The 24240-nt window shown below is 47.5% G+C and overlaps 1 protein-coding gene across 2 annotated transcripts in view; it reads left to right on the plus strand.

Moving 5' to 3' along the window:
- The first annotated feature begins 15848 nt into the window (after positions 1–15848).
- SNX2 (sorting nexin 2) overlaps positions 15849–24240 on the plus strand; it is a 77464-nt gene continuing 69072 nt past the window's right edge. For both annotated transcript variants that reach the window (XM_070076040.2, XM_089334866.1), the window contains exon 1: positions 15849–15978. In XM_070076040.2, the coding sequence (XP_069932141.1) occupies positions 15871–15978 (108 nt within the window). In that variant the 5' untranslated portion in view covers positions 15849–15870. The remainder of the gene's footprint in view (positions 15979–24240) is intronic.

Genomic DNA, 24240 nt, shown 5'->3' on the forward strand with positions numbered 1-24240 from the left:
ACCATTTGGCAAGTGAACCAGCAGAGAAAGATCTCTCTCTGTCTCTCTCTCTCTCCCTCCCTCCTTCTGTCTCTCAGCCTTTAAAATAAGTAAACAATTCATATATGTATATATAATGAAAGTATATAATTTAAAGTGTATAATTCACTTATTTTCGTGAATAATAAAAAAAGGCAACTATCATCACCATCAATTTTAGAACATTTCGTCACCTCACAAGGACATCCCTCATCCTTAGTCAGGTGTGTCTTACCAAATAAGTTTTATTTAAGGTATGGTAAATCTTAAGTTCTCTTCACTGCTCTAATACTCTGTGTTAATTTAGGAAGGTTTTCAATTTGAAATCAAACATAAAACAGTGACTCAATTATTTCTTTTACATTGGAATCGACGGTGCTTCTAATGGGCCAGGTTATCTAAAATATCATAAATATCTGAATGTAGATTATTTCTTAACAAAAACTATAAGAATAATATGGGTTTGATTTCCTTCATCATTTCTACATCTAACTCCAAATCGTCCCAGAGCCTAAACTACATCTGCTCACTAAAGATAACTTAGATCTTACAAACATGATTTGCTTCATGAAGCAAGTTTGGGGAACTAACTTCTCAGCTAGATGAAGCTGCCCATCAGTGGGAGATTTGGGCTCAGAGATCCCAGGACTATGAGTGACAAGTGAAGCCCACACTTCTGTAGGCATCGTATCAAGAGAATCAGTGCCTTCGAGGTAGCTGCCAGAGAAGGGTTTGGGGGAACCTAGAAGAGAGGGAGGCTCAAGCGGGGTAGCAGAGGCAGAGCCTAGAGAGAAGGTTGTGCAGGTCAGGTGGCACACAGTGAAAGCAGCCAAGGAATATTGGAACGGAAGGGCTGATCACCAGTGCCGCCATCGCCCTCTGGGGTTGCGTCCCAGCCTTCAGCAGCGTGGTGATATTTTCATGTTTCACCCACAGAAGTAGAGCCCCGGGGCACCCAAGGAAGGGGGAAGGAAGCAGCGGACTTGGGAGGCAGGCAGCCCTGTGAGCTCGTGTAGGAGTGCCAGGGCGCACTCCTCCCACCACAACCCCACAGAGCCCTGGGCTTACCGCAGAGGTCTGACTTGGTGAGTAGGGTAGGGTGTGGACCGTGTTATCTGGGTTCTGATAAGAGGGGCTTGGGGACTCCCAGGCAGCAGAGGCTTGGGCTACAGGAGGATGTGGCCTCCTACTACTTAGGAAAAATCCTACTCAGGAGAAACGACGCTGGGTTATTTCCTGCCATTGTTTCTATGAAGGCCAACTCATGAAAAATCTAATTTGTGCTGAGTTACAGGATTCCACACAGCTGCGTTCAGCGACTCAGCACCTCCACGCCAAAGAGGGGTTTCCAGATCCTCTTTTCTACCACGGCTGATGAGAGAAGAAGGTGCTGGCCTCTCAGGCTGCAAGGGAGGAAGTGGGTCTCTCAGCTGCTCTAGCACCAAGTTCTTTTGAATTGTCGCAGTGGCCTGGAGAATTCTGCATGTTGGTCTTTCTAAGTAAGCAGGATATTCTGTTAATTTTTCATCAGGACAATTTGTCTATCTTCATAACCCTCTGATTTAAACTTAAGATTTAAAAAAAAATTTCTTTTATTTATTTGAAAGAGTTACAGAGAGAGGTAGAGCAAGGCGGGGCGGGGGGGGGGGGTCTTCCATCTGCTGGTTCACTCCCCAAATGACCGCAATGGCCAGAGCTGAGCTGATCCTAAGCCAGGAGCCAGGAGCTTCTTCCGGGTCTCCCACATGGGTGCAGGGGCCCAAGCACTTGGACCATCTTCCACTGCTTTCCCAGGCCACAGCAGAGAGCTGGATCAGAAGAGGAGCAGCCAGGACTCGAACTGACAGCCATATGGGATGCCGACACTGCAGGCCAGGCCTTAACCTGCTGCACCACAGCACCAGCCCCTGAACTTAAGATTTTCAAATATCTTAAGTGTGGGCATTTTGCCTAGTGGTTAAGAGGCAACAGGTGATGGCTCGAGTACCAGGGTCCTTGATACCCACGAGGGAGACCCAGATGGAATTCTGAGCTCTTGGTTTCAACCTCTCAACCCAAGAGTTGCTGGCATTTGGGCAGTGAACAGTAGATGGAAGAATATTCTCTCTCTCTCTCTCCCTCCCTCCCTCCCTCTGTACATGTCTGTGTGTGTGTCTACCTTTCAAATACATAAAAGTTAAATAATATTTAAATCTCCATATCTTCAAATATTTTCAGCAAATTGGAAAATGTTTTAAACATTGTCACAGCTAAATAAAACCTGCTCTAAGCCAAATGCAGCTGAAGAGAGCCCAGGGACTTCATCTACAAGCCACGTGGCAGGTAGATGGGGCCATGAGACCAAGGGAGCCCATGGGAGGTGGCCAGAGGAGACTAAGTATGTCATTGCTGTGTTGGGACTGGCAAGTATCTGGGGTGCTCTCCCCTTCCTGTTGTCCCCTTCCAGGACAACCTTGGAGGTACATGCTGGCCTTGCCACTTTAAGAGGTCATATTTAATCCAACAAAGGCAGGAAGCTGGAGCATGAAGAACATTCTAAGCTATTCACACGTGGGATACTTCTCCCTGGCCCTGACCCCAAAAGAGAGAACCAGAAAAGATGTGGAGGGAGAATGCTGTCCTAGTTAAGACAGAAAATCAATGTGTGTGGTTCCGACCTCCTGCCCCCAATCCTAAGGAACAGATAAAGCCCGGTTCAGGGTCAAACTCCCAGCTCTCCTTGGGAAAGGCAGAGTAAGCAAAATGGGGAGACAGTGGTTACCCCTTGCCCGAGAACAACTAGGCAGAATTTTCCACCCCTGCTGCATTCATCCCCCACCAGAGGTCGATTAGAAGGTCACACATTGGTGACCAAGGGGGACTTTTGCCTTAGCTCCTGCCTCTTTCCCACTGGGGATGGTGTGGGGAAACGGCTACTGTGTAAAGTCTGCCCATCCTTTTTTTTTTTTTTTTTTTTTTTTAATTATTTACTTGCTTGTTTTGAGAGCAGAATGATAGAGAAAGACAGAGACAGAAAGAAAGAGATCTTTCACCTGCTGGCTCATTCTCCAAATGGCTGCAAAGCCTGAATTGGGCTAGATTAAAGCCAGGAGCCTGGAACTCCATCCTGCCCTCCCACATGAATGGCAGAAACCCAGGTACTTGGGCCATCATCCACTGCTTCCCAGGTGCATCAAGGGTCCGGATCAGAAGCAGAATAGCTGAGACTCGACCTGGCCCTCTGGCATGGGATGGAGGTGTCCCGGCTAAGGCTTACCCTGCGGTACAACACCTGCCACGACCCATCCCTTGTTTATTCCAAAATTTCACCACCAACACAATTGTCATTTCAGTCACGGCTGCACTTCTAACGTCTAATTGGCTACAGAACTTCATGGGATACTGACATTATTAGAAATGTATGTTCTGAACACCAGGGAATGCCGCACGAAAGCAGTTCCCCTGCTTTGGCTTTGTAACTTGACCTTTGAGCTCTTTCAGAATTCCTGTTCTTGCCTGGATAGAAACCCCTGGGCCTTGTGACTCTCAGATGAATACATATTAACTCACTTCTGCCTGCCATGAGCTCATGTCCATCATCTCTGTCTGTCACCCTTAAGGCCTTTGCTGACTGTGCCACCAATCTCACCAGCATTTCTTCTCCCAGACCCCTGCTGGACAAGCCTTTATCTCATCAAGCTGACTTTCAACACTTTCATGCTTCTGTTTCAGTCTTCATGTGTCATAAATTTCATATTGTAAATTCCTTGAGGGCAAGAACCCTAAGTTTATTTATTGTTTTATCCCAACTACCTACTACATGCAGTAGCCTTTATACCTAATTGACTTTATATCCTTTTAAATTAACGATATGTAAGCATCATGATTTATATTGCTTTCTATAGTTCCACACATCAAAAATAAGATTTTTTAAGAGAACAAACAAGTTCATTATATTTTTGCTTACGAATAAACAAGTTTATTGAATAAAGACTGATAGAGGAAATAGACAAAAGTTCTACCTTTTACATTAGTACCTGTTGGTTGGTTTGGGTTTTTTGATTGTTATTGTCAATAATGTCATTACAGAATGACATTGTTCAAACTTTTGACCATGTAACTGCTTACCCCATGTTTACCTTTGAGCAGTAGTAATTGCAAAGTCAAATAAGCAAGCCGCGTAGATATTATCTACAGGAAGAACTCACCTGGGATGCAGGACTTTATACAAACAGAAGGTGAGTGCATTTTATTGTTGTAGAATTTCCTCTGTCAGCTGGAAATGTTCCTTTGTCATTCAAACATTAACTTGCATAGACTGAATCTGCAGAAATATGAACTTTTTTATTTATTCATCTGTTTGGGAGGCAGAGTTGCAAAGAGAAGAAGAGTCAGAAAGAGAAGTTTTCCATCCACTGGTTCACTCCCCAAATGGCTGCAACAGCCAGAGCTGGGTCAGCCCGAAGCCAGGAGCCAGGAGCTTCCTCCAGGTCTCCCACGTGGGTACGGGGGCCCAGGGCCTTGGGTCTTTGTCCACTACTTTTCCAGGCAATAAACAGATAGCTGATTCAGAAGAGGAGCAGTTGGAACTCGAAAGGGGACCACTGGGGCCAGCGCCATGGCACAGAGGGTAAAGCCGCCACCTGCAGTGCCAACACCCATATGGGTGCCAGTGTGAGTCCCGGCTGCTCCACTTCCAATCCAGCTCTCTGCTATGGCCTGGGAAAGTAGTAGAAGATGGCCCAAGTGCTTGGGCCCCTGCACCCCACCATGGAAGAAGCTCCTCGATCCTGCTTCAGATCGGCGCAGCTCCAGCCTTTGCAGCAGATTGGAGAATGAACCAGCAAATGGAGAACCTCTTTCTCTCTCTGCCTCGCCTTTTCTCTCTGTGTAACTCTAACTTTCAAATATATAAGTAAATCTTTAAAAAAAAAAAAAGAACAGGCACCCATAAGGAATGCTGGTGCCACAGGCGGATGCTTAACCTACTATGCCACAGCACTGGCCCCGAAATGTAAACATTTTACTCATCACCCTGACGCAAGTCAAAACGCCCTATTTCACATTCACTTCAATGGTACCCATACTTTTGGACAGACGCCTCTGTCATAGTAACATAATGGATTCTGTTTGCTCTGTGACACTACACTGCTCTAGTGTGTCTTACACTGGTGCTCTTTGTGAGTTTGAGTTGCTAAGTTTATCCTCCAAGAGCTTTTTCCTCAGGGGTGTTTGGCCTTAGGCAGTCTTATGATCCATTTAACAAAACGGCCCCAGGGTGGTTTGGGGATGGTTGGAGGGAGATGGAGGCAGGGAGGCACCGGGAGGCTAGTGGAAGCTTCCTGAGCAGGAGCTGTCTGCTCTAGGATCAGAAAACAGGTTCAGCTTCAGGAGCGTGCAGAGGGCACAGCAAGTCATTCCCAGCCGGGGAAGTCAGTGGGAAAAGAAGCCATGCGGAAGAGGTGCGTGGGGCCCATTCCCGATACCACAAGATGTTTCATTGAATGTTCCGGTCCCAGCTCCACTCTCAATTCCAGCTCCCTGCTAATGCACACCCTAGGAGGCAAGAGGGGATGCCTCAAGTAGTTGGGTCCCTGCCGCCACCAACATGGGAGATCTAAACTGGGTTCTTAGCTCCTGGCTTTGGGTCCCTTGTGGGTAACTGGGAAGTGAACCAATAGATAAGAACTATCTGTCTGTCTGTCTCTGTGTGTCTTTCCAGTAAATAACAGTGATAACAAGACCTGAGTGGGGCATAGGGTTTTTTTTTTTTTTTAAAGATTTATTTGTTATTGCTTGAAAAGCAGAGTTACAGATAGAGAGACAAAAACAGAAACAGAGACGCGAGATATTTTTTCTGCTGATTTATTCCCCAGATGGCTGCAGTGGGAAATTGGGAGGTAGGAGTTCTGGGTCTCCAATGTGGGCAAAGGGACCAAGCGCTTGAACCATCTTCTGCTGCTTTCCCAGGTGTATTAGCAGGGACCTGGATGTGAAGTGGAGCAGCCAGGACTCAAACAGGGGCCCATATGGGATGCCAGTGTAGCAGGTGGCTTCTTTACCCACTATGCCACAATGCTAGTCCCCAACATAGGCTTTTTTTTTAGATGACTTTCATACATTAGGTTATGCACACAATCCCACTGAAGCTGCTGTCACTTTTTTTTCCTTTTGTGCTTGCTTGCTTACATAAAGAGATTTGACAACTATCTGCTTTCAAATGTCCAGAAGTTTTCTTTTGCCAAACTCCTGTGTCTTCTAGCTTTGTGGTCAAAACAAAGAAACAAAAAACAAACGTATATTTATAAACATAAGAATCTTTTCTGTTTACCTTTATCTGCACAATCCTTTCTTGGTACAGTGGAGAGTGGGAGAGAGATTTCTCCTACAGAAGCCCCACTTCCACACGCTCAGACTTCACTCAGTGAGATAAGTCCCTAAGAAGGGAAACACTACAGGCGATCAACATTCATAGGTAGAAAACTTGAGAAAATGCTCACAATATCTTTCTAAGTGAACAGAAAATCCGACTACACAGCACTACATAGAGTAGAATACCATTTGAAATAGATAAGATAGATACATGGGTAGGAAAGAGACTGTTTACGTCAGTAATGCTGTTCTTTGACAGTAGATGTCAAAGGACCAAATTACGACGACTTAACCAGCTTCATTGGTTTTACTTTTCATTCTGGAATCTGGCACCAGTTCCATCTTCTAAAGTGGGATACATATTTCAACAGGCTGGGCAGGAGGACTTGATTGTATAGACGGAATACAGCTGGAAAAAAAGCAAAAAAAAAAAAAAAAGCAGATTGATCATTTCTACAGTTACTTTCCTTGTCAAGCAGGGACAGGGAGAACAATGGAAAAGTAACTGGTTAACACCAGGTTATTCCAGGTTCTCTTTTTTGGTGAAAGGCGGCTCCCACATCTGTTGAAACTGGTCAGTCCGGTGACATCTGTCCTCTTGGGAAGGTCAACAGCTCAGTCCCCCCTGGCGATAGGGAACTTTAGCCCGACTGACGCCATTTTGATTGTAAAGCTGATCTGTCAGAGCCTAGGGCAGGAGCTTAGTTCAAAATAGTGGCCTTGTTTAATTTTTATTCAACACAACACTGTTTACATGACATAGTCTGGCGGTTCCTGGCCGTGAGGGAGAAAGAAAGTTCTCTTTGTTCTGGGTGCTTATTGCGAAGGAAGGAAGCATGGGATAGCTCCGGGCCTGGGGGTCAAGCCCCAGTCTCTGACGGGGCAGGAAAACACGTCACTGCTGGACAGACATGCGGGTGGCCTGGGGCCTGCGGAGGCCTGGCGAACGTGCGCCCACGCAGGTCTGGGATGTATGGAGCCACGTCTTGTAATATTTAGAAAGAAGCCAGAAATCTGGATTTTCATGTGAAATTTCCTGGTTCTTACATATTGCCAGTTGATGAGAATCTAAAAAGGCAGCCCTGTCAGCCCCAGCTGCGTCAGGTTCGCAGGCTGGCAGCTGACTTCCTTTGATCTCAAAGAAATCCCTGTGTCTTTTTTAAAATTTCTCCTTTGCCATCAAACAATAAATATCGGCCAAGGACTACAGTGTGTGAGGTACCGTATGCAGGGCAGTGAGGGACAGAAGGATGTAATCTTCGCTGGAACAAGAAAACCTCTGATCCAGGAGACAGGGTTCAGACCAGAACTGAAAAGAAGAGGCTGTCATAACTATTTTTTGGTTTAATTTTACTTTCTTTTGGTTTTGGTCCCGCTTCACCTGGCTCCTCTCTGTCCTCTCCTCCTCCTACCCCATCACTGTATCTCATTTCCTTTAAGCCACTCAAGGAAATAACTGTCCTAGAATCCTGTATTCACAAAATATATGTCTCAGAAATATCAAACATCCTATTCCTTATTTGTTGCTAATGTGCTATTCTACTGAAAGAGGGGTTTAAACCTTTTTTTTTAAAGTGCACCAGTCCTTATAAAGTCAACCCCCCCCCCACACGTCCTAATTTACATGTATACCGAATTTACTGTCCTCAGAAGAATGGGACAAAAATTTTTAACATGTAAGTGTGTATAACACCCACCTGCTCCTCCCAGAAGCAGACAGGTGGCAAGTGTGGGTGAAGAGGACCCAGGCTTCCCAATCAATTATCTAAGGAAAGCAGCGAGTGGAGGACACAGGCTGGTTAGCCCCCTGCCCTGGGGAGGGCAGGAGAGAGGTGAGTCACTCACTCAGTGGTCCTGCTATCCATTGCTACTGTCTCAGTTACAGAATGGAGTCAGGATGGCCACAAAATTTTCAGGATCCAGTGCACAACAGAAGTGTGGGTCCTTGGTTCAAAATTATTAAAAATTCAAGGCAGTGGCAGCAGAACATCAAACCAGGTACGCAGCTCTTGTGCATGCGGGTCTTCCATGGCTGCCCAGGTCTCCTCTCCATGAAGCTAGCCAAGGCATTAGCCGTGAACCTCTGACACGCACATCCTGCTGGGGAGCTGACGGGCAGAGCAAAACATGGAAAACATGGCTCAGAGGTATGGGGGAGGTTTTTGCTTTCAGGGGTTTGCGAGGAGAGAGAGGCACAGGGGGCAATTTATGGTATGAGGTTAAAAAAAAAAAAAACACAGAGAGGCAAGGTTAAGGGTTTTCTTGTTTGTGTCTTCCAGTGTTGCTGGGGTCTAAATGCCCCCCTTTAGGGTGCTAAAGAAGCCAAGTGAAGAAGCAGTGGTTGTGAAAGGTTGTTTCAGTTTGCAGGATCCACCACCTGTCAGGGACTGAGCCTGGGGCTGCGCTCTGTACCCACTCCCCAGCTACTCGTGACGTCACTGCTGAAGGGTCGATGACACTTGTGTGGTAATGGCCGGTTATTCGCTTGCATGGACGGCCTGTGAGAAACAGGATGCTATGCTTGACTTCCTCCCTTCCCCTCTCGCTCTCTTTGTAACAAAGGTGAAGCCCTTCATAATCTCCCAATAAAAAGCTTAAAGATTTGCAATTAGGGATAACCAATCATACTTCTTCAAGCAACCAAAAGACTGCTTTCCCTGATATAATTGCAAACAAGATCACAATAAATTCTTATTTGCTGAATTCTCCTGCAGGTCTCACTGACCCTCCAGGAGCTAAAATTCAAGACATGGTCTCTTCTTGTCTCCATGACCTCTTCCCTTCACCCCTCAAACCCTTCTATCTTCACTCTTCCTATCTGCCTTCCAGAGTCCCAATCCCCATGCAAACAATGCACTTACAGTATCAAGGTCTTCCCACAAAGCTCCTTCTACCTTCTTTCTTGAGATGTCACTTTCACCTAAAATACATTGGAGTTCCAGATATTACTTATATATATACATAAAGTCACAATGATATTCACACTTTTTTAAAAAGATTTTATTTATTTGAGAGGTAGAGTTACAGAGAAAGAAGGATAGATAGAAATGTCTTCTATCTGCTGGTTCACTCCCCAGATGGATGGGTAGCTGGAGCTGGGCCAATCCAAAGCCAGGATCCAGGAGCTTCCCCTGTGTCCCCCATGCAAGTGCAGGGGCCCAAGCACTCAAGTCATCTTCTACTGCTTTCCCAGGCCATAGCAGAGAGCTGTAACAGAAGAGGAGCAGCTGGGACATGAACCTGTGCCCATATGGGATGCCTGTGCCACAGGCGGAGACTTAGCCCTTCACACCACAGCACCAGCCCTTCCAAATATTACTTTCATCTAATGACTTTTTACTACCTTTGGAGACAATTTCTCCTTTGAGATACACGCCACTTTCTACCCCTCCTTGTTGTTGGAAAGCACATATTTCTGGTTATACCTCCCTGTTGAGGGTTTTCCAAATCCTTAGCCCCCTTGTCCTCCCACCAAGATCACTCTCAAAAAGTCTAATCAAGGGCTGGCGCCGTGGCTCACTTGGTTAATCCTCCACCTGTGGCACTGGCATCCCATATGGGCACCAGGTTCTAGTCCCGGTTGCTCCTCTTCCAGTCCAGCTCTCTGCTGTGGCCCGGGAAAGCAGTGGAGGATGGCCCAAGTGCTTGGGCCCTGCACCCCATAGGAGACCAGGAAGGAGCATCTGGCTCCTGGCTCCGGATCAGCACAGCGCAGGCCATAGCGGCCATTTGGGGAGTGAACCAACGGAAGGAAGACCTTTCTCTCTCTCTCTCTCTGTCTATAACTCTACCTATGAAATAAAAAAAAGTCTAATCATGAATCATTCCAACAATGTAGCCCAAATCATACACCAGTATTGCCAGATTTTAAGAGAAAGACCACACAAAATGTGGGGGTTATTTCTACTAGAAACATATAGCTTCCACCTCATTTAACTTTCCCATACTACTTGCCAATCCCTTATGCTTGTATGTCCCTAGTGAATGTTCTTTCCAATTAAACAAATCCTACGTATTCAACACAACTCACCAAAAATACTCTTCAGTTTGCTCACATCATCTATACTGATACTGACCTCTTTTTTTCCTTAGCAAATAGCTTTTCTTTCCCTACAGGGAAAAAAAACATTGTTCATGGGTGTGGACTCTTTCCATTTCCTGCTCCTGTATCAACAAACAACTCTATAAATACACACAGCTTGTGATAAACTGATTGCATTGATGGTTCCACTTAATGGCCTCCTTTTCCACACCTTCTTTGCAATCATGTGCTCCCTTCTCTTCCCATTCTGATCCTGGGCTTGGCCACATAACTTTTTTTTTTTTTTTGAGATTTGTTTATTTGAAAGGCAGAGTTACACAGAGGCAGAGAGAGAGAAAGAGGTCTTCCATCCATTGGTTCACTCTCCACGTGGCTGCAATGGTCAGAGCTGTGCTGATCTGAAGCCAGGAGCTTGGAATTTCTTCTCAGTCTCTCATGTGTGTGCAGGGACCCAAGGACTTGGGCCATCTTTCACTACTTTCCCAGGCCATAGCAGAGAGCTGGATTGGAACCGTGTTCCAACTGCAACCAGGTTTCGAGCCAGCATCCATATGGGATGTTGGCACAGCAGACAGAGGCTTTACCGCATGCCACAGCACCAGCCCGGTAACTTCCTTTTGTGAAGGCTTGAAAATATGTATGTTACCACCTTCTGCTTAGAATCCTACCAGTGTCTCGAAAAAGAAAAAAAGATCTAAGTTGTCTGGCTGGAGTATGACAGCATCTGGGACAGAGCCCAAGTGTCCTAGTCAAGGCCATCCCGGTCCAGCCAGCCCCCAGCCAAACTGTTTGCTGACTGCAGCGCATGAACAAGCCCAAAGGCAAGTCTGGCCCAAGCCGGCCACTAGAACTGTCTGGTTCACCTGTGGACTCACAAGAAATGGTAGACAGCAGTGGTTTTCAACCACTAAGTTTTGGGATAGTTTGTTATGTAATCATAACACACACACACAGGAGCTGTCACCCTCCTCTCTCCATGGTCAGAGGAAGAAGGATCCCTTCCCTTTTAAAAGGCAAATTCTGGCCGGCGCCGCGGCTCACTAGGATAATCCTCTGCCTTGCAGCGCAGGTACACTGGGTTCTAGTCCCAGTCGGGGGGCCAGATTCTGTCCTGGTTGCCCCTCTTCCAGGCCAGCTCTCTGCTGTGGCCAGGGAGTGCAGTGGAGGATGGCCCAAGTGCTTGGACCCTGCACCCGCATGGGAGACCAGGAGAAGCACCTGGCTCCTGCCATTGGATCAGCGTGGTGTGCCGGCCACAGCGTGGCGGCCATTGGAGGGTGAAGCAACGGCAAAGGAAGACCTTTCTCTCTGTCTCTCTCTCTCTCTCACTCTCTCTCACTGTCCACTCTGCCTGTCAAAAAAAAAAAAAAAGGCAAATTCCTCTACTCGCTCTTCATTCCATTCTTGCACTTCACCTCTCACCTCTTGGATTGTATCTCTCTATATATTGTATGTTCAACCCTTTGCTCTCTTTTGACCTCTTTCCTTTATACATAAACATGTTCAAATCTCCCCCATTAAAATAAAACAAACACACACAGAGAAATAAACCTGTGTCTTCAGCAAGTTATTGACTTACGCTGTCACTCTCCTCATTTTTTTTCTATACTTGGGTATTCGTTAGGGTTCTCCAGGGAAACAAGACCAACAAGATGTATATGTGTATATGGGCATACATGTATACAGAGGGAGATTTATTTTAAGGAATTTGTTTACACTATTGTGGAAGCTTAGCGTGTCCAAAATCTGATGGTGTAGATGGGGCTAGAGACTCAGGGATGATTTGTACAGTTGCAATCCAAATTCAGTCAGCTGGCAGAATTCCTCCTTGCTCGCAGATCACTCATCGTTCAAGTATGGCCTTCAGATAATTAGATAAAGCCCACCCACATGGTGGAGGGCAATATGCTTTATTCAAAGTTCACAGATTTAATGGTTACTCTCATCCTAAAAACATCTTTATACAAAACATCCAGGATCATATTGGACCAAATACATCTGAACAGCATGGCCTAGCAAGGTTGACACATGATACTAAGTATCACAATTTGCTGCTTCCATTTTTGGTGTACCCTTTTATCATTTTATTCATCTACTCAAGGCATCTGATATTGTAAACGCCATCTTCTTCATCCTTCTGCTTTCTTTTTTTTTTTTTTGTAAAGTATTTATTTTTATCTATTTGAAAGGAAGAGCAACAGAGACAGGGAATAAGTGAGATAGAACTTCTATCCACCTGTTCATGGCCCAAATGCCTGCAACAGCCAGAGCCAATGTGCATCCTGGGAGGCAGCGGGTGATGGCTCAATCTGCCACACATTTGGGAGACCCATCTCATGTGTCTCTGCCACACACATAGGATAGAGTTATGAGCACCTGTCTTCAGCCTGGCCCACCTCTGGCTGTTGTAGGTACTTGGACAGTGAATCAGAAGAAGGGAGATCTGATTGTCTGTCTTTCTCTGTCTTTCAGTCTTTCAAAACAATGAAAATAAGTAAATAAATACAAATGTTTAAAAGGTACACACAGTAGCTGGCGCCGCGGCTCAACAGGCTAATCCTCCACCTAGCGGCGCCGGCACACCAGGTTCTAGTCCCGGTTGGGGCGCCAGATTCTGTCCCGGTTGCCCCTCTTCCAGGCCAGCTCTCTGCTGTGGCCAGGGAGTGCAGTGGAGGATGGCCCAAGTGCTTGGGCCCTGCACCCCATGGGAGACCAGGAGAATCACCTGGCTCCTGCCTTTGGATCAGCGCGGTGCACCGGCCGCATCCTGCCAGCCGCGGCGGCCATTGGAGGGTGAACCAACAGCAAAGGAAGACCTTTCTCTCTGTCTCTCTCTCTCACTGTCCACTCTGCCTGTCAATAAATAAATAAATAAATAAATAAATAAATAAAAGGTATACACAGCAGCTGATTGGAGCACAAACATTTCAAATGTACTTACAGGTTGAAGGATTCAATCATTTTGTCTTATCATTGAATGAAGAGGCCAAGCCATTTGATGAAAATGAGAAGAAAAGGGTAGTGTATTTGAGAAGAAAATAGTTAGAACTTTGGAAGAATAGTCTAAAGAGTTGGGGAAAAAAACTAATGGTGTGTGTTCAGTGTGGAGTTGGGGTTGGAGACCACGGATTTACGAGACCTTTATGTGAGATTGGGATTCATTTTTCAAATGCTTTTAGTACTATGAACTTAGCATTACCGAAGCTGATGATTTTGGATTTCAGGAAAGAGGAAAGAGAAAAGCAAGGAACCAAGAGGAGCTGAGAAAAATAGCAAGAAGACAACTCTCGCAGTTCTGACTGAATGGGGAAAGAAAGATGTCCAGCCTGCTGCATGGGGAAAGCCCAGCTGATTCTGACCTCTGACCAAACATTCGGGCTGCGAGAAGAGATGCCCTGTTGGTGTCAGCCCGGGATAGATCGCATCCCTGACTCAGCACGGAGAGCTGAGGGTGGGAGAGAAGCGGTTACTGAGGAGGAAATCTAAATACGCTACCAAGAAAAGCTAGGTCAGCTGCCATGGCAGAGACTGGCAGTTTCTTTGGTAGTCCTCTCTAATTTTTCAGCAAAGAAATGTCCACGTTTCTGCGTCTCCTGGGGCTGGGGATGGTCATGGAGTTAATGAGTTGGTTGGGGGGATGTGGTATGTGCAGCTTCTGGGCTGTGTCTTTAAAGAGAAGGTGCTACCCTTTCGGCTTCCCTCTTCTGCCAGGGGGAATGGAGCAGGTGAGGAAGTGATCAGCTCCTGGGAGCCGGGGGAAGGGGGCAGAGCAACAGGAGGAGCCCGGAACCTGCCCATCTCCCAGACTCCTTATAGTCCTGGTCTTCCGCAAGTGACAATAAACCTTGTACATCTCCCAAGCTACGCTTTAAAAAAAATATTTTATGTATTTGAAAGTCAGAGTTATAGAGAGAGCGAGGGGGAGACATAGAGAGAGACCTTCCATATGCTGGTTAACTTCCCAGATGGCTGTAACCACCAGAGTTGGGACACGACAAAGCCAGGAACCCGGAGCCAGGAGCTTCATCCATTTCTGCTATGTGGGTGCAGAGGTCCAAGCATTTGGTTCATCCTCTGTTGCTTTCCTAGGCCATAGCAGAGAGCGGGAGCAGAAGTGGAGCAGCCTGGACTTGAACCAGCATCCATATGGGATGCTGGCACGGCTGGAAGAGGCTTAACCGTCTATGCCACAGCGCTGGCTCCTCATTCTACCTTTAATGGGAGACTCTACTTTGAGTAGCTGGACCTAAACTTCCAGTAATTTGGAGGCTGACTTAATCAGATAAGGTGGGAATATCATGGGAGAGCAGGAGACGGGATGCAGGAAGTGACGCCCAGAGGCCCAGGTTTCACTGTGGGACACACAGGTGGCAGATGCAGGGACCGTGAGTGTGATGCTCTTCCCAAAGTTTTCCTGCCGCTTTCCCAGCCTTTCAGGTTCTAGCTTAGTTGAAGGAAAATGCCGTGTGGTTCATGATGAAACTATAGTTGAATACAGTCCGCAAGTTATCCGGGATCGTTCTGTTTTCTATAGCTGAATTAACAGCTGTGGACCACGTGTGGCTACCCAGATTTAATTGAAATTCAAATTTAAACCTCGGTTCCTCACACTAACGGTATTTCAAGTGCTTGGCGGGCACACGTGGCCGCTGGCTTCGGGATTGGACGGCACAGTTTCATCATTCCAGAAGGTTCTTCCGGACAGCTGTAGCGATAGCCCAGCCATCTCCCAGATTTTGTGTAATCTTGGCGCAAAGACTGGTCTCCAGCCTCCTTCCACTTCCTAAAGGGGACTTTATTTTTTTTTTAAAGATTTTATTTATTTATTTGAAAGTCAGAGTTACACAGAGAGAGGAGAGGCAGAAAGAGGTGTCTTCCATATGATGGCTCACTCCCCAATTGACCGCAACGGCCAGAGCTGCGCTGATCCGAAGCCAGGAGCCAGGAGCTTCCTCCGGGTCTCCCACGCGGGCGCAGGGGCCCAAGGACTTGAGCCATCTTCTACTGCCTTCCCAGGCCACAGCAGAGAGCTGGATGGGAAATGGAGCAGCCGGGTCTCCAACCAGCGCTCATATGGGATGCGGACCTCAGGCCAGGGCGTTAACCCGCTGCGCGGCCCCCTAAAGGAGGCTTTAAAACTGGTAGCGGCATCAGAATCTTTGGCCTGTTGCTGCCGGGAACGTGACGTGGGGATAAAAGCCTAGGCTTCTTCCACTCCTGTCAGTCGGTGGGCGGTGAGAGGGAGACTGTGACCTGTGGGCGCGACGAGAAGCCTGGGGGCGGGGCCGAGCGCGCGGGGCGGGCGCCGTCACGAGGCAGGGGCGGGGCCGAGCGCGCGGGGCGGGGCCCGGGGGCGGGCCGGGGGCGGGGCCGCCGGGGCCGGCGCGCCAGCCGGGCCGTGCGTGCTCACGTGACAGGTCCGCGCGGCCCCGTTCGCGCAGTCGTCTGGGCGAGCGAAGATGGCGGCCGAGAGGGAGCCTCCTCCGCTGGGGGACGGGAAGCCCACCGACTTTGAGGAGCTGGAGGACGGAGAGGACCTGTTCACCAGCACGGTGTCCACCCTGGAGGTGAGGCCGCGTCGCCGCGGCTGCTGTGCGCGCCGCTGCCGCGCGTGCCTCCAGGGTGCCTGTCCCCCTGCGCGGACCTGTCCCCTCCCCACCCCCTGGGTTTGCGAGGACCGGGTCGGGGTGACACCTGTGACACGGGCCCCGCCTCGGGTGCCTGTCAGTGGGCCGGGGCTGGCCGGGACGGCCCGGCTCCTCGGGGGAGGCGCGTGCGGGCGGGGGCCGGCGGTGCGGGCGGGGGCCCGCTGTCCTCCCGCTGGCCTCCGCGGTCCCTGCAGGCCGGAGCAGGGCTCGTCCGAGGCCGGGGGAGCCCTCGGCGCTGCCCGGAAGCTTGCCTGTCCTCTCGGCGTGGGAGGGTGTGCCCCGAAAGGGCAGCGGGCAGGCGGCAGGCGACGAGGCCGCGGGCGTGCGGGGCGTGCGGGTGCGCTCGGGCGCGCTGGGGTGCTGGCTTTGGGGCTGCTCGGTTGTCCGTTTTTGTCGGTCTGTAGTCCTGAGACTTTGAGGGAGCCCTGGTGTTAGCGGAATAGAAAGTTGGAGGGCGGGAGTAGTCCAGGAAACTGCCTTTCTTTTTTTTTTTTTAAGTCACCAGGGGAGAAGTAGACACAGATCTCCACTGCCTTTTCCTCTTTTCGCGCATGGTCAGCGATCTCTGACGCTGAGTGTTCCTGTTTTTGTCGAAGGCAACACCCTCGGTGTACCGTAACTGGGCTGGGCCGCCTGTGTGCGGTTGAGGAGGGCACGCACACCCCCTCGCTCGGCGCTAGGCGGGTGCCGGTGCGTTCCGGGCGGGGAGCCTTCCCGGAGCGCCGTGGCCCTCGGGCGGCCCCGCTGGCTTGCCCAGCCCTGCACCAGGTCCGTCGGAAGTTCAAGGTTGGAAACTCAGTTACCTGGAGCTGGGGGCTGCTGGGAACAGGTCTCGGCCCCGACCACACGCGGCTCCGGGACCCCGGCCCATCTCCCTGGGACTGTTGGTTGCCCCGAGGCCGTGGGCAGGTGCCGTGGTGGGCTTGGTGTTTCTCCACAAATCTCCAGCGTTTGACTTGCCTAGTGGGGTCCGTTGTCAGAGTGTGGTTTTGGGGGTTATCGTCTGTGTAGGCCTTGTACAGCTCTGGGGTTACAGCTGCTGTATCAGGTGTTAGAGGTAGTGTGTCCAGGGCTGCGAGGCCTGTATGCCCTTCGGGGAATACAGAGGTTTTCCAACAGGATGAGGACAAACTTGATTTATCTGGTGTGAACTGGAATGCTGTGAACACTAAGCGTTCTGTTTAATTGAGGTTGTTTAGAGTTGAGTAAAAGGAACTGTAATTATCGCCCCCCCGTAGGACTTTTAAAAACAATGACATTTGACCTCTTTTTCTCAATAACAGTCTATAAAGTTTGATTATGAACACTGTAAATTTATCTCAGTTATTGTACTGGGAAACTTGTGAATAAAGTTGTTAGTTGATATTCTCCTAAATCCCTTATTTTCTCTCTCTGCCTCTCTAAGTATCTGCCTTTCAAATAAATACATAAATAAATCCCTTCTTTTGTGGACTCATTCAAGTTATTACTTTGGGAGATTTTTTTGTTGTTTTTTTAAAAGACTTATTTAATTAAAACAGAGATACCTCTTTTTTTTTTTTTAAATTTATTTATTTGAGAGAGAGAGAGGGCTCTTCCATCCTTAGTTCACTCCCCAAATGGCTGTAATAGCTGGAGCTGAGCTGATATGACGCCAGGAGCTTCTTCCAGGTTTCCCATGTGGGTGCAGGGGCCCAAGGACCTGGGCCATCCTCTGCTGCTTTCCCAGGTACATTAGCAGGGAGCTGGATCAGAAGTGGAACAGCTGGGATTGGAAGCAGTGCCAATATGGGATGCTGGCACAGCAGACAGTGGAGTGGCTTTACCTGCTACACGACAGCCCCAAGAGGTATCTTCTGTAAACTGGTTCACATCCCAAATGCCCTCCAACATTTGGGACTGGGGCAGGCCAAGGCCAGGAATCAAGAACTCCATCTGGGTCTCCCATGCCGTTACCAGGATCCCAAGTACTTCCATCACGTGCTGCCTTACCAGGCACATTGGGAGAAAGCTGAATTGAAGTGGAGGGATGCAGGCAACCCAAGTGGCGGCTCAGCCTGCTGTGCCCCAACACTGGCTCCCAGGTTACTGATTTTAAGAAGGTGATATGGTTGTGAGATTTGTAAATTAAGATTTTTGTTCCTTTTCAAACTGAGGAAGTTTGTTAGCAGTATTCTTAGTATATCAAGTAATTAAAAGAAATGCTCATTACCATCGGCAATTTTTTTAACTTATTTGTCAACTGGCTTTTTTTTTTTTTAAGATTTATTTATTTATTTGAAAGAGTTATACAGAGAGAGAGGAGGAGATGCAGAGAGAGAGAGAGGTCTTCCATCCACTGGTTCACTCTCTAACTGGCCAGAATGGCTGGAGCTACGCTGATCCGAAGCCAGGAGCCAGGAGCTTCTTCCTGGTCTCCCACGTGGGTGCAGGGGCCCAAGGACTTGGGCCATCTTCTACTGTTTTCCCAGGCCATAGCGGAGAGCTGGATTGGAAGTGGAGCAGCCGGGACTTGAACAGGCAACCATATGGGTGTCAGCACTGCAGGTGGTGGCTTTACCTGCTGTGCCACAGCACTGGCCCCGAGTTGCCTTTTCAGTTTTAACAGGTGACTACTAAAAAGCCTGTGCAGGGGCCCTAGGACTTGGGCCATCTTCCACTGCTTGCCCAGACCACAGCAGAGAGCTGGATCGGCGGTGGAGCAGCCGGATCTTGGACCAGCTCCCATATGGGATGCTGGCACTGCAAGTGACGGCTTTACCCACTATGCCACAGCACTGGCCTCTGGCTTTCTTTAATTTTTTATTTGCTTGAAAGGTAGAGAGACAGAGACAAGTCTCCCATCTGCTAGTTTCCTCCCCCAAAATGAGTGCAGCAGCCAAGCTTGCGCAGGCCACAACCAGGACCTCAGAACTCAGTCCCGGTCTCCCATGCACGTGGCCGGGATGCAGGTGTTTGAGCCATCAGCTGCTGCGTCCCAGGTTGCACTTTAGCAGGAAACTGGAGCTGGAGCAGTGCCGAGACTCCAACCCTGGTCTCCGGTGTGGGATTTTGGCATCCAAGCACCACTGTGACTGCTGGGCTGAATGCCCACCCCTACTTGTACAGGTGCCTCTCAAACTTCAGTGTGCAGGAGGATCCTTGGAGTTCATGTTTAGATTGCAGATACCCGCGCTTCACTGGAATGTGCATGTTTAATAGAGTGCACTCGATCAGTGTTTTTCAAACTTACTGCAGTAAGTTACCTAGCGCTCTTATTGAAGTACTAATTCTGATTCTATAGCACTGGTGTAGGGCTAAAGGATTTTCATTTTTTACAAGGCCTCCTGGTCCCAGTACTTCCAGGCCAAAGACAAGACTGAGTTTCAAGAGCCTAAGTGATTCTGACATGATCACCTGTCTTGAGTAATTATTAGGAAAAGTTGATTGCTGGCTGTTGTGAGCTTTTGGGGCATGAACCAAGGGATAGTAGTTTATTTTTCTTGCTCAAAGAAAAAAAGAAAAGAAAAAGTTGGTAATTTAAAAAAAAAAAATTTACTTATTTATTTGAAAGAGTTACACAGAGAGAGGAGAAGCAGAGAAAGAGAATCTTCCATCCGCTAGTTCACTCCGCATTTGGCTGCAATGGCCAGAGCTGTGCTGATCCGAAGCCAGGAATCAGGAGCCTCTTCCGGGTCTCCCGCACGAGTTCAGGGGCCTAAGGACTTGGGCCGTCTTCTGCTTTCCCAGGCCATAGCAGAGAGCTGGATCAGAAGTGGAGCAGCCAGGACTTGAACTGTACCCATATGGTATGCCAGCACTACGGGTGGAGGCTTTTACCAGCTATGCCACAGCGCCAGCCCTGGAAATTTTTATTGTATGCCTAGTTTTTAAAGTGGTAACTTTGAACACCAGCATTGTGGCACAGTAGGTAAAGCTGCCGTCATCCCATATGAGTGCCAGTTCAGATCCTGACTGCTCCCTTTCTGATTTAGCTCCCTGCTGATGTGCCTAAGAAACCAGCAGAAGGTGGCCCAAGTATCCACAGACATGTGTACCATTACCACAGTCAGTTGTAGAATTTTCATTACCTTAAAAAGAAACTGTGTGCTGTTTAGCTCTCACCACCCTGATTCACGCATTCTCTGCCCTCAGCCCTAAGCAGCCACTACTCTAATTTCTGTCTCTATAGATTTCCCTACTTTGGACTTTATATTAATGGAATCATGTGATATGCCATCTTTAGCATAATAGTTAGCACGTGGCATAATAGTTTCGAGTTCCCTAGCATGTAACACTACTTCATTTTTATGACCAGATAATATTCTGTTGCCTAGCTAGACCACATTTCTGTTTATCCGTCCGTTGATGAACATTTGTTGTTTTCACCTTTTTGGCTATTATGAATAATGCTGCTAAAAGCACACATGTATCAGTGGAATTGCTGGATCATATGGTGTCTATATTTAATCATTTGAAGAATTGACAGAGAAGTTTCCCAAAGCAGCTGCATCAGTTTACATCCTTATCATTCTTTCTGAGGATGCTAATTTCTTTACATCTCCATCACTTGCTATTTGACTGTTTGGTTTAGTCCATCCTAAGGTGTGTGAAATATTTCCTTACTGGGGTTGTTGATTTGCATTCTTTTTCTTTGTGTTTTTTTTTTTTTAAGATTTATTGATTTATTTGAAAGAGATCTTCCATCTGCTGGTTTATTTCTCATATGGATACAACAAAAATCAGGGCTGGGCTAGGAGCTGTTTCCAGGTCTTTAGGTGGGTGGCAGGGGCCCAAGCACTTGAGCCATACTCTGCTGCTTTGCCAGGGAGCTGGGTTGGAAGTAGAGGAGCCAGGACTTGAACTGGCACCCACAGGGGATGCCAGCATCGCAGGCAGCAGCTTAACCCAGTATGCCACAAGGCCAGCCCCTACATTTTCTTAGTGACTAATGATGTCACCCATGTTTTCATGTGCTGCTTAGCCATTTGTGTATCTTTAGAGAAGTGTATGTTCTGATCTTTTGCTCATTTTTCAATTGGGTTTATTGTTGAGTTGTTCTTTGTATATTCTTGATATAAGTTTCTTGTCAGATATATGATTGGCAAACATTTTCTCCCATTCTGTGGTTGATCATTTTCATGGTCTTGAGTGATCCTGTGAAGCACAAATCTTTTAAGTTTTGATGATATCCAGTATGTTTTTTCTTTGTTGTTCATCCTTTCAGTGTCATATCTTAGAGTCCTCTCCCAAATCCAAAATCATAAAAATTTACTCTTGTGTTTTCTTCTAAGAGTTTTATAATTTTTAGCCTTTCACTGGGATCTGATCCCTTTTTTCTTTTTTAAGATTTATTTATTTATTTGAAAGGTAGAGTTACAGAGAATGGGAGAGACACAGAGATCTTCCATCTGCTGGTTCATATCCCAGATGGCTGCAATGGCCAGGGCTAGGCTAGGCTAAAGCCAGGAGCCAGGAGCTTCCTGCAGGTCTCCCATGTGAGTGGCAGGGGCCCAAGCCCTTGGGCCATCTGCTGCTGCTTTTCTCAGGCCATTTGCAGGGAGCTGGATTGGAAGTGGAGTGGCTGGGACTTCAGTTGGCACCCATATGGGATGCCACTGTTGCAGGTAGCAGATTTACGCACTACACTACAACACCATCCCCAGAGATGTGATCCATTTTGAGTTAGTTTTTGTATGTGATATTAAGACTTAGAGAGAGAGAGAGGTAGAGAGATCTTCCATCTGCTTGTTCTCTCCCTATATGGCTGCAACAGGCTGAGCTGAGCCAGGCCAAAGCCAGGAGCCAGAAGCTTTATCTGGGTGTCCCACGTAGGTATGGGGTCCCAAAGACTTGGTCCATCTTCTGCTCCTTTCCCAGGCTTATTAGCAGGGAGTTGGATCAGAAGTAGAGCAGCCAGGAATCGAACTGGCGCCTATACGGGATGTTGGCGTTGCAGGCGGTGACTTAACCCGTTATACTACAACACCATCCCCTCTAATACCATTTGTTGAACAGAATTCTTTGCCCAGAGAAGGATGGTTAGGACCGTTATTGGTAATCAAATGACCACATAGAGATGCTTGCACTCGGTTCTTGACAGACCTCAAATCCCAGAGTCTCCTGAAATAAAGTTGAAGACCACAATTTTCCCAGCATTGTCATATCATAGTGTTTATAGACCATTTCAACTGGGATTTCCAGATGACCAGCTCACAGGTCTTAGCTTGGTGGTTAAGATGTCCATTGGAACATCTGTAGTCCATGTTGGGTTTGAGTCCCAGCTCCACTTCTGGTCTCAGCTTCCTGCAGATGCATATAACAGCAGGTGATGACTCAGGTGCTTAGGTCCCTGCCGCCCATGTGGGATGCCTGGATTGATTTCATGCTCCTGGCTTCAGCCTGTTGTAACTGAGCTATTTCAGGCATATGAAGAGTAAACTGTGCGTAGGAAATCTCTTACATTTTTCTCTTTCCCTCCCTCCTTCCCACTCATTCTTTTTTTTTTTTTTTTAAAGATTTATTTATTTATTTGAAAGAGTTACACAGAGAGGAGGAGAGGCAGAGAGAGAGAGAGAAAGGTCTGGTTCACTCCCCAGATAGCCGCAATGGCCGGAGCTGCGCCGATCTGAAGCCAGGAGCCAGGAGCTTCTTCCAGGTCTCCCACATGGGTGCAGATGTCCAAGGACTTGGGCCATCTTCTACTGCTTTCCCAGGCCACAGCAGAGAGCTGGACTGGAAGTGGAACAGCTGGGACTTGAACCGGCACCCATATGGGATGTTGGCACTGAAGGCAGCAGCTTTACGCATTATGGCACAGCGCCGGCCCCCCCCCCCATTCTTTTTGTGTGTCTGCCTTTCAAATAAATAAAAAATTTTTAAAAAATAAAATAAAATTTGCCCATCACTTAACCCTAGGTTCTAGAGCTCATGTAAGATAGCAAGTTTAGCTGACTTAAGTAAATTCTTTAGTATTTGCTCTGCCATATAGTTGACATAATAAACGGCATGCAAGGATCAACTAACATGCCAAGTCTTTGAAAATAGGACGTCTCCAATAGAGAAAAAAACTGTGTACAGAAAGCTCTGCTACATAGAGATTATATGATCTAAAAACACACCTAAAGTACCAGTGAATGGAGGGTTCTAATTCCTGTCAACATTTCTGACACATAGTGGATGAACAATAAATGTTTTTGTTGGCTGGAAAAGCTCAGTGAGGAGGTAGTGTGTGTGAGAGGCCTTGGAGGGTGGGGTGAAATTGCAAAGTAGAGGAGTAGCAAGGGTCGCTTAAGGGTTAGTCCACATTCTAGGGACTCATAAATAATTCTGAGTGTCTGAGTATAGGATGTTACAGGTTCACATGTAATGAGACTTCACAGCACTGGGATGTTGACCTGGCAGTAATGTGATCGCCTAGGCAGCACTGGTAGCAGTCTGAGGCATTTGTTTGGGTGTCAACTACTAGTTATAGGAATTAAGTTGGAGACTCTTAATAGTCTGAGGCTAGTGACCTCCAGAAGAAAAATTTAAGTGATTAAAGAGAAAGGATCTGGAACAACAACATTAAAAGGTTTAACATTTGTAAGATTCCTTCTCTTCAGGTGATATTTTAAAAAATTTATTTACACTTTATATGAGAGATATCTACAATCTGCTGGTTCGCTCCCCAGCGAGGAGCAACAGCCAGTATCAGGTCAGGCTGAAGTCAGGAGCCCAGAACTTAATTTGGGTCTCCCATTTGGGTAGCAAGGACTCAGGTTCTTGAACCATCATCTACTGCTTCCTGGGGTACGTATGAGCAGGACGCTAGATCTGAAGCGCAAGAGGCACTCTGTTATGGGATGCAAGCATCCTGGTGACAACCGCTGTGCTAAATGCCTGCCCCTTCAGGTGATTCTTAGAGGAAGGGAATATAAGCTTATTTTATTTGGCCTTCGCACACCAGTGAAGATGCAGCACATCCCGTATTAGCAGATCTGGATCCCCATTTACGTGCCAGGGAAGTCAGTTTATGATGCCCTTGTTTGTGTCCTTGCAGCCCTTGTGGGGGACTCGGATAGAGCTGTGGCTTTGGCATGGCTTCTTGCAGCCATTTGGGCAGTGAACCAGCAGATAGAAGATCTTTCTGGTCTCTCCTTCTTTGTCACTCTGTCTTTCAAATTAATTAGTTAATTAAAAAAAGAGAAATGGTAGATGGTATTAAGATACAGATTTAGGAAT

This window comes from Oryctolagus cuniculus, chromosome 6 (genome assembly GCF_051225735.1).
Source record: "Oryctolagus cuniculus isolate XC-2025 breed Fujian yellow rabbit chromosome 6, ASM5122573v1, whole genome shotgun sequence".
Taxonomy (NCBI): Eukaryota; Metazoa; Chordata; class Mammalia; order Lagomorpha; family Leporidae; genus Oryctolagus; species Oryctolagus cuniculus.